The sequence below is a fragment of the Phallusia mammillata genome, chromosome 2, assembly GCF_965637545.1.
Source record: "Phallusia mammillata chromosome 2, kaPhaMamm4.hap1.1, whole genome shotgun sequence".
NCBI lineage: Eukaryota > Metazoa > Chordata > Ascidiacea > Phlebobranchia > Ascidiidae > Phallusia > Phallusia mammillata.
This window is the reverse complement of record NC_137253.1, coordinates 10,912,991-10,926,412: the sequence shown is the minus strand read 5'-3', so window position 1 is coordinate 10,926,412 and position 13,422 is coordinate 10,912,991. Positions and strand designations below refer to the sequence as shown.

At 37.9% G+C, this 13,422-nt stretch overlaps 1 protein-coding gene across 1 annotated transcript; it reads right to left on the bottom strand.

The window, feature by feature from the left end:
- Window positions 1–276: 276 nt before the first annotated feature.
- On the bottom strand, window positions 277–12,485 carry LOC145213409 (metabotropic glutamate receptor 4-like). Its single transcript, XM_080081664.1, has 21 exons — window positions 12,410–12,485; window positions 11,120–11,160; window positions 10,550–10,702; window positions 10,006–10,095; window positions 9,673–9,816; window positions 8,698–8,878; window positions 8,338–8,463; window positions 7,544–7,705; window positions 6,837–7,001; window positions 6,286–6,362; window positions 5,682–5,841; window positions 5,373–5,507; window positions 5,204–5,301; window positions 4,280–4,410; window positions 3,647–3,779; window positions 3,040–3,240; window positions 2,205–2,481; window positions 1,646–1,728; window positions 1,264–1,400; window positions 777–844; window positions 277–707 (listed from the first exon to the last, which is right to left on the bottom strand). The coding sequence occupies exons 1-21, from the start codon at window positions 12,465–12,467 to the stop codon at window positions 646–648; spliced, it is 2,682 nt and encodes an 893-aa protein (XP_079937790.1). The 5' UTR covers window positions 12,468–12,485; the 3' UTR covers window positions 277–645.
- Window positions 12,486–13,422: the final 937 nt, after the last annotated feature.

The following is a 13,422-nucleotide window of genomic DNA, read 5'->3' as shown; positions in this document are numbered from 1 at the left end:
GGGATTCAGCCGGTTCGTACCGGTTCAATAGAACCGTCTCACGAAATTTTATGAAATCAGCGAACCGGTTAGCAATACTCGTTACTGTCAAAATGGACTTTTGTAACAGAACCTGGTGAAAAAATATGACATTTGTGATAGAACCGGCTGACAAAAAATTGAATCCCACAACTCGTACCCCCTGCCTGCATTAGTGCTTCGTACCCCTATGAGGCACACGTGTCCACAGTTAAGAAGCCCTTACTTTCCTCCTAAAACAAAATTCGAACATATTGCTCGTGTTTTTACATAGTCTTATTACAACACACAACAGTAGTATTTACAAAAAGAAAACGGAAACAAAAGTACGAAAATTAAGGCAAGTATGAATGAAAAAAATAAATGTTATACGTGCAAATTGCGTTTATGCGTATATTCCTTAAATTAACTTATCATTAAAAATAGAACAATTTAAAAAAAACGTGACTGATGAGAATATGTTTGACTATGCTACACAATCTTAATCATTTCCATGCAATAGTAGTAGTCTGAAAAAACAGAATGCGTTATTCTGTTGTAACTATACACATGACCAAAAGTATTGATTACACTGATTTTCCAATCGTGTCGTAAATATATTCTTCAAGTTTTTTAAAATATAATTAATTATAACGCATTTGCATAAAGAGGTTTCGCAGCCTTTTTCCCGTCGTTTGGTCCTCGGCCTGCTAAAAGAAAAACATCGAATTGGTTTTGTAGGGTGTTAAGGATTTATAGGTGTCTGTTGTAACACTAACCAGAGTCGTTCCTTATTTCGCTCACTCTGTTTTCTGAGTCTTTCTTCTGACCCGTCGAATTAGTCACTCTGCAAAAAGCTAACAGTTGTTAGCGGGAACGCATGCCATTGTGACAAATATGCATGTCTCTCTAAATCAGTGGTTCCCAAACTTTTTCATATTTTTTTCAAAACGGTCCCTTTGCCATTATTTCGAGGGCTCGCGGTCCTTAAGCCTGAATGTGTATTTCATAAAAACGAAAGTTGATTGCAGGATTTTAGCTAGTTATGCAAAATTGCGCATAACAATCATTCAAAGACAGCATGTGACATCACAAACAGGACAAAAACATTACGATTGTGCGCGAACAATTGCAAACACTGACCTATACTATACCATAATGCAAGTATTTAAGTAAGGCTTAATAAGTTTACAGGTTCAAATGTTTGCTGATTGCATTTTAGGTAAACGCCTTATGCCACAGTTTTTTGGAACTTATCCAACTTACGGGTTTTGTACTGATGACATCACCGATTTTGACGTATTATTCTCGGGATGAAAGATGATGACGTAACATCGAAAGCTGAACAGACAGATCAACACAGTGATGGCGCTTATGTCAAGACAGATTGATACTGTAGCCACCTGAAGGACAAAATAGTTGTTTAGAATTGGGCCATATACCATATTGGTAAGATTTCTGTCCTTCGAAATTCTGTATAGCCAAGTGACAAAATGTGTTGAAAGGGAAATGCAAAACATAGTTCCCCATTTAGCTAGTTTCGACCCTTTTATTTAATTTTTGTTAGGTGTTGATTTTGTTCTTATAGTTACGTTTACTCAAACATCTAGTATATTAAACTCATTTGATAGCTGTTTTAAATACTTGCCTTAAGCGGGACATTCGAAGCATTAGTGATAAAGATGGGAAGGAAGGCCAACCACGTGACACAGGTAGCGTACATCGTGAAGCCTAAGAAGCATAGAAACTCATTACCCAACGGCATTGTAGCAATAACTCAAGAAAATATATAAAAAGCTTCTATTAGCCTACGCAAAGCCGGAGTTATAAGTCCAGTCAGTCTTTTCGGAACAGGTCGGGCTTTAGTTAGCAAAACCCGGGCTCGATTCGGGCCTGACTTTACATTTAGGCTCATTTGTGTTGCAGTTTCACCACGCTTCGGGCCTTACTGTATAGTTTCTACTTAAAACTAGAATCTCCCAGCTTGTTGCTTGGTGGATGAAGACTATAATGAACCTTATGCTTATTGATTCAAGTTTATAAAAAACATCCAGTCGCTCATCATCCAGATTTTAGGATAAATATATTTCGCCTTTGCTGCATCGTCGGTATCTTATTCAAATAGAATGGTTTCGGACTATGTTTGAAAAATAACTACTGTTCGGCCGGGGTTACCAATTTTAACACGAATTTGGTGTTGTACTTACCAATGTACTGCGTTTCATTAAACCCTGTCGGGACATTTCTATTGACAGTTGCCAGAACTGTGCATGTGAGAATAAGAAGCAGTGGGTAAGCCAGACCCACCAGAACGAGAAGGTGACCTACGTCATTGCACGAGCGAAAGGCTACGTCATCATTTGGATACGTAGTTGTGATTGACGGCGGGCTGACCGCAAACCATACTGTGATGACGAATGCTTGCAGAAAGGTAAACGCGAAAGCTGTAAGGATTTGAAATTTCGGTCGCAAGAAGGTTTTGACCTAATAAATGTGAAAAAGTGATCGTTAGAAACATATTCGTTTTGTTGCAGATTTATTAAATAAGTACAAAAAAACTAACGTAGTAACTCACATTATACTAAGCTTGCTAAATACCGGTAGACGGCGCAAAGAGCAATTGTAAATATTTAAATGCAAACTATTGTGTGAAAATGATGACGATTATGGCTATTAGGGCTGGGGTGAGGTATAACAATAAAATCAACGCTATACCAGTCTCACTGTTAATTGAAACAACTGTGCCCTTTATGCCATCTATCGCCATTTAACAAACTTTGTCTGTTGTGAGTATGTTGCTAGCTCGACTCTTAAACATACATGACTATAGTCATAATCCGCCGTATTGGTTGCATTAAAGAAAAGACAACACAGGTTAACAATAAAAATCCTGAACATACACAAGTATCTATGAAAACAAATCTAGCATATGTAGAAGAAAGCTTGAAAACTTATTTGAATACATATTTACCCTGCTTGGTCAAGGCAACTTTTAACAAACAGTGGACAACCAAAATTGTCAGTTCAACATGAGGTTTTTACCTGGGGCGAGAGAAAGGACTTAGCTTGGAAGATAATTACAACCCGGATAGTTTTTGCGAGCAACCCAGCGTACATGAGAGTAGGGCCGAAGGCTAGGAAAACGCGCGACACGATACAGGTGGTAATCATGGCTGGAGCTGAGAGGACAAAACTGTTCAGAAAACACAAGGTAGCGCCACCGAGCACGAACACGCAAAGTTCCTGCAAATACAAAGAAAATTACAATCTGTCGCAAAATAGAGTACAGAAGGTTGTTAACCATAGAAAGGCCAATATTTTTGCATTACAATGAAAGTTTAACTTTTATTCCGTACAGTGATTCTTAAACTGTATGCCGCGACAAACTGGTGCGCCTTGAGAGATTTCGAAGTGTGCCGCGAAATATTCGCTATTTTTAAACAAAATGTAGCATGCATGACAATGTTTAAAAGTTCATTTTTATTTATGTGTCACAAAAAGCAATCTGATCAACGACACTAATGTTGGTAATTAACTTTCTTTTGACAATTTTTTTGCGTTAGAAAATTTTGTCAATGCGTTGCATGAAAAGTTTAAGAACCACTTCTCCAGTATGATAAAAATAAAATAGTTAATAGTATGGATTTACCTTTCCGGAAGCTTTAACAATCGCCGAATCCCTGTGCTTGAGGAAAATTCCTCCCGCAATTGACGTCATAATTAATCCTACCACTGCGAGCGCCATGGAGCTGATGCTGAATGCGCTGTCAAATCGGGTGCTCCTGCAACACGTATATGTGTATGTATCAGTGGAAGCTCTTAGCAACATAGAGGCGTGTGCTAGAGGCAGGTGACCGACTAATCTGACCTAAGTAGTACAATACTCATAAAATACCTTCTAAGAGCGGTAGATGAGCAGCGTCAAATATTCCAACAGATTGGAAAAATACAGAAACAGACAATGCCTTAGAAAAGGCGAAATTGATATTTAAAAAAGATACAAAAAATAATAAACTAACGTTGAAAATCTGTCTGTTCTGTGAGTATTAGTTGGTTATCAAGCGGCAATAAAAAATGTAGTTCATTTTATGGATTAACAAGTGTTTTTGGTTAGAAGGGCCAATTTGCACAAATTCAGAAACGTTTTGTTTAAAGGCCATAAGGCGCAAATGAGTCTGCAAATCTGCACCAAAAAACTTAGAAAAGGTGGGTTTCTCGACAACATAAAAGTTTTTTTAACTTTCATTCTCTTTTCATTATCACACTCTTATTTTGTACTCACTGTATTGTTAGTGGGTCGCATCCACGCTTTTTGGAATCGGGTTTGGATCCAACCGGACACTCCACACATTTTGAACCGTTGTTGCCGACGTAAGAGTTACCGGAGCAAGTCTCACAATGCCAACAACACGCCTATACAAGACAAAAATAAGATCAGTTTCCAAGTTGCTTTTTATCCTACAGAAAAGTTGCCGAATGCTATTATATTGTCATGCTGCTGTATTAAGAAAACATTCGAATGATATCAAACAAGGTTTAGGGATGATATCATGAGTAAAATTAGCCTATTAGGCGTTGGTTGTTATAGTTGGGGTACAGCTATGGGGTTCACCATTTTTTTGAAAGCAAAAACGTTATCGCTATTGCCCAGCAATAAATCCTAAAGCCCGTTGTTTGACCACAAAGGTAGAGCTACCAACACTATACCTTACGGCAGGGGTAGGGTTGGAAAGTTAAATTTTCTAATTATCACATCAGGATCTAAGTTTGTAAAAGCATAGAGCCAATAAATGATAAACTGCAGACAGTGGTTCCCAAGCAGTTGATTGGCTATTGTGAGCCAGTTTCATCTGTGCTGTATGCTCAGTTGTGGCATCGCACAGACTAGGTGATGCATGGGGTTTTACCCTGTTGCTCCCAACAAACTGGAGTGCCGTTGAATGGCTACACTAGCCAATGCGGCCGATCTCTCGTCACCAGCTGCATTGATGAGACCTTATGGGTCGAAACAGAGTGCACTGTCTGCAGGATCTAAGTTTTTAAAATAATTTTGATGGCTTTTAATAATGATACTTTACCTCGACCCAAATATCCCTAACAGGAAATATACCGTTTTAAATTGATAATTATGCGATTTGCGCCACCTGTCGAAATTTAGCGTATATGGATTGGAAGCAGCAACCAAACACAGTTCAACAAAACTTACTGAAGTTTCAGTTAATGTGGCTTGATCCCAGCTGCACGGTTGACTGCACACAGATTCTACGTCACTTGTATTTCCGTTCGGTGTCCGCCATGTAATTTCTGCATCAAAATCCCAAAAACTCTATTAGATTGGATTATAACAGATTGGAATATATCAACTAAATGCTTACCTTCGTTTCTGAATGTGGCCGCGTTTATCCAAAACCCGCCATGTTTGCTTGATGTATTTTTCTGATACATTTGCAAATCGTAAACCGCCTGACCATCCTGGTTGGAATCGAAGGATAGTAGGTCGCCGTTAATTCCTGGTGTAGCAAATTGCATTAAACAGCGAAAAAAACATCAATATATATAGATATATATTTAAAAAGTACATATAACATATATGTGTATCGCACTTTTGTTTAAATATAATACCATGGAAACAGTTAAATAAAGACGCTGAATTTAATCAAGTTTAAACTTCAATGATATTTTACCTGTGTACGTCACATTTTTGAGGATTCTGTAGACAATGTCGGCCAACTTGTTGGTTCCAGCCATAGCTTTAATTTGCTGACATCCTATTTGGTTAGGACACACAGTTTGTTGATATTCGTGAAGAGAAGCCACGATTGCAAGAGTCGCATCGGCAACACTCTGTCAAAAATGAAACTGGCAAGCCTTGTATTACGTTTTAGCTGCAGACTACGCACCGTTAAGGTCTAACCAGTTGAGCTGGTGACCAGAGACAGGCCGTATTGGTTAGTGTAACCATCTAACGGCACCATTTTTGGAAAGTAACATGGTAAAAAGCCATGCTCCACTTTATCTGTTTTGAACCACTGGCCATAACTACAGAGGAACTGGGTTAACAATGGCCAAGTACCTGTTAGGGAAGTGTGCATTTTTGTCTGCTACTAATTTATCATTGTAAAGCCTCAATGCTATCGTGTTCTTTAGCAGAAACCGGTTGATCAGGATTCCTATTTGCGTTTGGTCCCATTTAACCGGATTGCGTTTAAACGGTTTCGTCTATCATATTTCTTATTTAATGAAATTCAAAAAAATGTTGGCTGTTAATTTCTTTTGCACATTGGTTACCTGCATTTTGCTCAACGTATGAAAAGTGTTGATATCAAGATGTGCCTCTGGTGAACAACTGTCAACTGATTCACTTGCTAAAAAATGACAACATTAATATTTACAAGATTGTTAACCAATGCAAATACTTGTAACATAAATATTTTCTCACAAACAAAAAGGGTTTTTGGACCTATACATTTCTACAATTAAGAATTTTTGTCATAAGTTATTTGTGATGAATTAAGTGCCTGGTACGAATGATCATGCAAAGTGAAGAACCCCTTTTTGGATAAAGTATGTTTTTTGGGGGTTTTTTGCCTAACAATTGTTTGGTGATTGTTACATGAGATATGTTTCGATGTTTTCTCATTGAAGCTTCATTTTTTCAAAAACATTATTTAATAAATTCTGCAAAACCAACTTTATACGTAAATTTCACTTTTATTCAGCTATAAGTTTACACTATAAATAGACGATAAAGTTTTATTCGTTGCATTCGTTGATAACAAATATCCATTGTATACCCTTACCTAGTTAACGACCATACTGTATCTTAGAAAAATCTTTACCATTGTTAGTTAAGACGCATTGAAATCTTTTCCTGATATATTCCGGGAACCACGGGTTGCGTGAATTCGACTTAGTGCCATTGAGGTGTTCTCCAAGCGTAAGATTAGCCATGTACGCTGCCAGTGGCTTTACCACGCTCGTCTTCGGTTTGAAGGTTATGGCTCCTACAAAAGATAAAAATGTACTCGAAATGAAAACTTTAAAGTTTATAAACTACTAGTAAGTTATGATGTTTTAAACTCAATTGGCAGGATTAGATGTGGAATAGCATAAATACAATGAGTGTTTGTTTGTTCTATATTCATTCTTTGTGGGAGGGCAACACCTGAATGCGTCATGCTCACAATGAGCCCACTATCGAGCTGATTGTTTTATTGCAAGTCCGTGAAATCAATTTTTATTTGTATTTTACACTTGGAAAGTTTTATAAATTCGATTCAGTTTAACTCATCGGGGTCTTTTGGGTTGGAGCAATGCAGATCAGTTTCTTGTACAGGGAAACACAAGTGGCCCAAAAACTGATAGGTAGGCGTTCAAGTATTTGGAAAATACAAAACTTTTACTAAAATCAAAGGTAACCCATATTTGATTACAACGCCCTTAGTAGGCCGGACGTACTATGATATTTCAGTTAATAATAATAATAATAATAATACAGTTTTAATCCCGGCCAGATCCAAAACTCATCGAATAGCCATATTCACACCGTTTAGAGACGTGTTGTAGTTGCTTGTGGCTCCGTTGGTGGGAATCGTACCCGACCAGCCGTCAGAACCGACCCACTGAAAATAACCACGTGATTTGGGATTCGCTTCAGCGGCTTCGATCAACATTTCTGCATCGTGGCGTTTCGTGAAAACCACAACAGCTGTGAGATTCAATAACATGTTTTTTTGAAAACACTGAACTCAAATAGCCGAAATAAATTGTGTATATGGATACATGTTATTATACACCAAAATTACGGTCGGGTTTTCAACATTCGAGTTCGGACCCGTTTGAGTCGAAATTTCGAGCCACCCTGTTGTTTTAACGGTCCTGTTGACATCATCAGTGCATTTTTTTCAGTTTTGGGGCAATTGCGCAGGGTTTAATATTTCACCTTTCGATTTGGGTTAATAATTTTGTTGAATGCAAGAAATGTTAAAAGAAGATGTAAGCGACATTTCAAACGTATTGTATTGGAATTCTAAGCGATACTAAAGCTGGAGCCCGAAACCCGCCCAGAACTTGATTTTTTATCGAAAAAAGTCTGAACTATGCTCGAAAGTTTTTACAAATAAGGCCAACTGTAAGGTCAGGCCAAACGCAAGCCCAGACCGGACAAAAGTTAGTTCCAGCTTATAGGTTGTAACTCTGCATGGGATATTGAAGCTCTTTTATTATATTGCATCTTATCTTTATTATATATTATTGGTGGCCTAAACTGGGGTGGAATTTAAATGAAAGGTCACCAGGATTGTACTGTGATTCCCTATCGAAGTTTCTTGCAATAATTACCTCTAGCTTTCTTTGCAGCAAGCAACTTGTGAATTGTATTATTGAAGTCTGCGGCGGTCGGACTCCTTGGAATGGCCTGAGCCACGGCGATACAAATTCCCTGTTTTACTGCAACAGCATCAACCTCTAAAAAGTATTAAATCTTTCGTTAACAGTTTTGAATTTCTGTTTAACTACATCTCGGTACAGCGTTATGGTATACAAAGAAAAAATGTTAAAATTATTAGTAATTTTGTTGTTATTGCAACAAACAATACTAATTAAGTAAGAAGGGTTGAAAAATAATACCAGAATCAGATTGCGTAATAAATCTCTATCAAAAAAGGATGGTGTTCATTCGTATAGCAAACTTATACTCACCGCGGTAGCCTCTCACGCCATAGAAATCGTCCTCGTAGACAATAGAAATATAATTCCACTTGCGTAGTTTGGCGAGCGCCACCATTGCACTGGCCTGAAAAGCGTCGGAAGGCACAGCACGAAAAAAGTAGGGAAAGCGATTTTTGTTACTCAAGTCCGGATGCGTAGACCAGGGACTGACCTAGAAAATAGAAATCATGTACAAAACATATTTAAAGTCCAACTCCAGGCATTGGCGTATCCGGGATCAAAAGAGGTCATGGCCCCCTTCGCAAACTTCAACAATGCACATTTCGTCGACAAAATTGTTTAGCCTTTTCCAAATTTTTGTACTACCTACGTCAATGACCTCAGCCGAAACTGTGTGACTGTTTAGTTGGGTTGGATTATTTCGCTTGGTGAAAATCCAAGCCGGAAATAGCTGCTCCATGATGAAACGTTACGTAGCGCAAAAAGGGCACGATTGGTGGATAGTGGCAAAACGCGCTTTAGCTACACCTTATGTTTCCAATCAAAGAATTAAACCAAAAACAAGATATGGACAATCAAACTATCGAAATAAGGTGAAAAATGCTTTCAAAACTGTCTGAAACATTTCCTGGTCTTTTGTGATAACAATCATAAATGTAAAAGTATCAAGCCAATAAATGATAAGCTGCAGACGGTGATGCACATTGTTTCGGTCTACTGGAGTGTAGTTGGATGGTCACACACAATACGACCTATCTCTTGCACCAGCTAAAATAATGAGACCTTACGAGTCGAAACAATGTGCACTGTCTGCAACATATACATAAATGTTTACATATAATGCTTTTTTTGCTTTTGACGGGGTTCGAACCCTAAAACTCACGAGGACCAAACCCGATCCGTTTTTTTGCATATATGGGTCAGGCGCCTTGGATCATTCGGCCAAGTTGTTTAAAAAGCTTGCTACCGCCCCTAGCGGTTACATTGGTGCCAGCATAATGTTACCTGTGGAATCTTGAAAATTTGCAAGAGACTCGCAGTTTGGATGGACACCGCACTGGAAGACGCTCCCACGACTCCAGCAAACGCAGGAGTTGCATTTGTGCTGTTTCTTTGGCCCCAGAAATAGGGGAGAAATGACGTCACCGCCTACGTAACAAGGTTTTGCAAATCAAATAACCGAAAAATGTTGCGGCAAAATTTTTCCGGTCTAAAGTAAGCAAATTAAACAATGTATCATTTTTTTAAGCAACTAGGGATTACTAAAAACTTGTTTCTTTACAGTGTGACGCAAAATATACCTAAATTTTTTTTTAATAAATTTAAATTTTTACCCACCCTTTGTAAAGCATGTGTATCAATATCACAAGTATCCACCATTATTGTTCCAAGTTTCAAACCGGGAAGTATTGATGAGTTGGCATTGACCTTGAAAACAGGTTGAAACAACATTATAACCGTTTGCGAATCAGGGTTGCGGACCCGAAATTCGATCCCAAACCGAATCGTTTTTTGAGAAATCCGTATGGACTCGCAAGTTTAATTGACAGATTTACGCATGAAAGCATGCGAAAATTACGACTGTACGAATATAATAAAGAAGACGTACAAAATGGACAATAGAGAAATGGCTTAAACAAGATTACGGACACAAATGTAAAGTCAAATCAAGCCCGTTTGTTTTTTCAAAAAAAAATAAGCCCATCGCCAATGCTTGGTCCGACTGACAACTCTGCTGGAGCGTAATAAATACATCAGCAGTTGTTACCGCTTCGGTCCGTACATTTATACAAATATGACTGTTTTTGACTTCGAAAAGTAACAACACATAGTTGTTGCAAAATTCACTTTTACCAACCAAACACGTAATCGACTTGCTTACTTGGTCGACAATCATGTTAATGGTTTCCAAAGCTTGGATTCCATCTTCGAGTACAGTGGAGCATTTGTCTCCGGCTCCACGTTTGTGAGCACGTATCAGAGCACCGATTAGAATGTCGCCATGTCGATATTGAACCAAATTTCCTTTTCTGTCCTATGTAAACCAGAAACAATTCGAGTGGTAAAAAGATCATTTGTATTTGCTTGATATTTTGCATGATTTTTTGTTAAGTATTTTTTTTTGTTTCAAAATCATGCAAAAAAGAAATACGTCACGGTAAAGCAAAAGTAAATTGATTCTATTGAGGTTAATTTAAATTTAGAATGCAGATATCAAGTCAATACTGAAAACAACGACTTTAAGTTGAGTAAATGTGGCAATACATCTAAGGCCCTTTAACAAAAAACACAGTCTTTAAGATTCTTATTTAAATGTCGAAATTTAACAGACGTAGACTAGAATAAACTGTGACGTATATTTGTTTACGTCAGGCCACACATTTAACCAAAGGTCTGTTTTGTTTTCTCTAAATTCAGGCATTAGACGGAAGCGCTATGTGACGTCACATACCTGGTACTGTTGATGAAGCGGACTGATTGCCTCAGGAATACCTGGAAGTAATAACAGTGTTGTAATTTGATTGTGTAAGGCTGTAAGCCAGGGGTGTCCAAACTGCGGCCCCCGACGGCATTTTAAGTGGCCCGCGGCTGTTTTTTTGTAAATTGTGTTGCGTATGGCCCGCCATAGTTTGGAACTTTGGATTAAGTTTTTGGGTTTTGGCGACGCTACATCACGCAAAAGCTTTCCATGGAACTTCATTTACCGGTAAAAAGGAAGGTGCAGCTGACTCAACAAAATCACAAAATTTCATTAAATCCTGTAAATTTGTGTCTTAATTCTGAAAATACGTTGGCCCGCGGGCGTCTTTACCTGGTAAAATTTGGCCCCCGTTAAAAAAAGTTTGGACACCCCTGCTGTAAGCGAAAGCTGCAAATCCATTGGCGTGTACGGTTAAGGTCCCGTGCCTTATTTCCTCTTGGCCAGGGGTTCTTGACCAGGGGTACGTGTACCCCTTGGGGGTACGGAGCACTAAAGCAGGGGGTACGACATGCAGGGTGAAATCAAACCGTATTTAGGCAAGTTACTTTGTTATGTCTAAAACGGGTTGGTTTTGTACTACTTACAATACTGTTTTAATGCATGTATCCAACACGCAAGTTATAAATAGCTATTATTAAAATTATGTTCATTCCTATTATTACCGTTTTATTAACTTCCGTCGGCTATTTTAGACAGGGGGTCCGAGAAGATTTTATGAAAGCTCAAAGGGTACGAGCGCTAAAAAGGTTAAGAAACACTGCTCTTGGCTCTGTCTATGTGTTTATCGCAAGCTATTCGGTTAAAAGTTGTTTTAGTTTGCGACCACCAAAATCATAAACAATTTTTTAACTCCTCTCTGTTTTTACTTTTGTTTCGTCTGCAAACGGTTGAGAATAGTGATGGGTCAAAAACGGTTAGTATAATCACGTTTATGAATTAAAAGTTGTTTGATTAAGGATTTTTTATTCAACCAAATTTTTGTGTTAACTTTAACCCATGCAGTGTTTTTTCAATCTTTTATAACCGTGACAAAATGAAATTTCGCAACACCAATATCATTGGCTATTTTTTAAGATCGAAATTAGTTTCTAGCGAGAGTAATACTTAACAAAAACGAATTTGCTTGGGTATTAATTGTCGAAAATGGCTGCTTTAATTAGTTCAAGTTTATTGATACTTGTATTTTCACCATAACAATAACATGTTTTTATCGTCACCAGTTGTCTCTCGTAACAACAGTTGTATCAAAAAATAACTTACTTTGTGTTTGAACTTGGTTCGCAAACAGAGAGATAAGAAGAAACAAAAAACACTTCATTGTTATTTTGCAACTAAACCTCCCTATATTAAACAACAAAACATAAATGTTAAGAATGGCTTTTCATCAGTCAAAAAAGACAATGCATTCATATAGCTTTCAGTAATATGCCTTCGCGGTTGTACTGCTTAAGCTATTACTTTACAGTGGAAGAATTAAACATTGTCACCATCGCTTTACAGGCGTAAGTCATGGATTGACATCTTAAGCGTGTTGGCAACTCAGTAAACTTAAGAGCTGATTCAGTTCGTGGGTGAATTTTAACTTACAGGAAATGTAGGATTTGTTGCAACATGATTGTAGGTGGTTGCAAAAAATGTTACTACTAATTAACTTACTTTTTGCTAAACTGTCTTTAGCAACCAGACTATAAAAACATCTAACGCAAAATTTTGTTTTGCTTCTACGATCACGTTTTTAGACGTTGACTCTTCTTAAAAATTCTTAACACTGTAGTGTTGACGTATACGTCTTCTCCTTCAGGCTGCAGTCCCGTCGTCTGTTTCATTTGTGTTATAGACCCTAACGCACCCACGCTCAAATTTAACAGGAAGCTGCGCAACACTGTCAATTGAAAACATTGAAACACAGAGTATGCACAAACACATAAGAAACGTGCCTTGGACTCAGATCACGTCACATTTTCAAGCTCGTGAATAGAAAATGCATTTTTTTGTTTTGTTTCGTTAACGCCTTTTTCAGCGAAACGTAAAGTCTGTCTTCCTTACACCGCTGGTCGGCTAACTTTGATATATTTTACCACCAAAACTATTTTTCAGTCATACTTGGTGGCCCACACAAGATCAAAATAGTAGCTAGAGCACCACCCGTAATTTTAGCTCAGCTTTTTGGACATAAAGCACGTCTATGTATTACGATCATCAACTTGACATTGTTTGCAACGTTCTTAAACCAATACTGATTTAACAGACATATGCGCAATATCAGTTACTTT

What these genes read in the sequence shown, in the direction of transcription:
- LOC145213409 (XM_080081664.1), bottom strand. Translation starts at nt 12,467, where the DNA reads ATGAAGTGTTTTTTGTTTCTTCTTATCTCTCTGTTTGCGAACCAAGTT. An exon ending in ATACGTTGAGCAAAATGCAG is followed by an intron (nt 5,842 to 6,285) that starts GTAACCAATGTG and finishes CATTTTTGACAG; the next exon opens with AGTGTTGCCGATGCGACTCT. An exon ending in GGCCACATTCAGAAACGAAG is followed by an intron (nt 5,302 to 5,372) that starts GTAAGCATTTAG and finishes ATTTTGATGCAG; the next exon opens with AAATTACATGGCGGACACCG.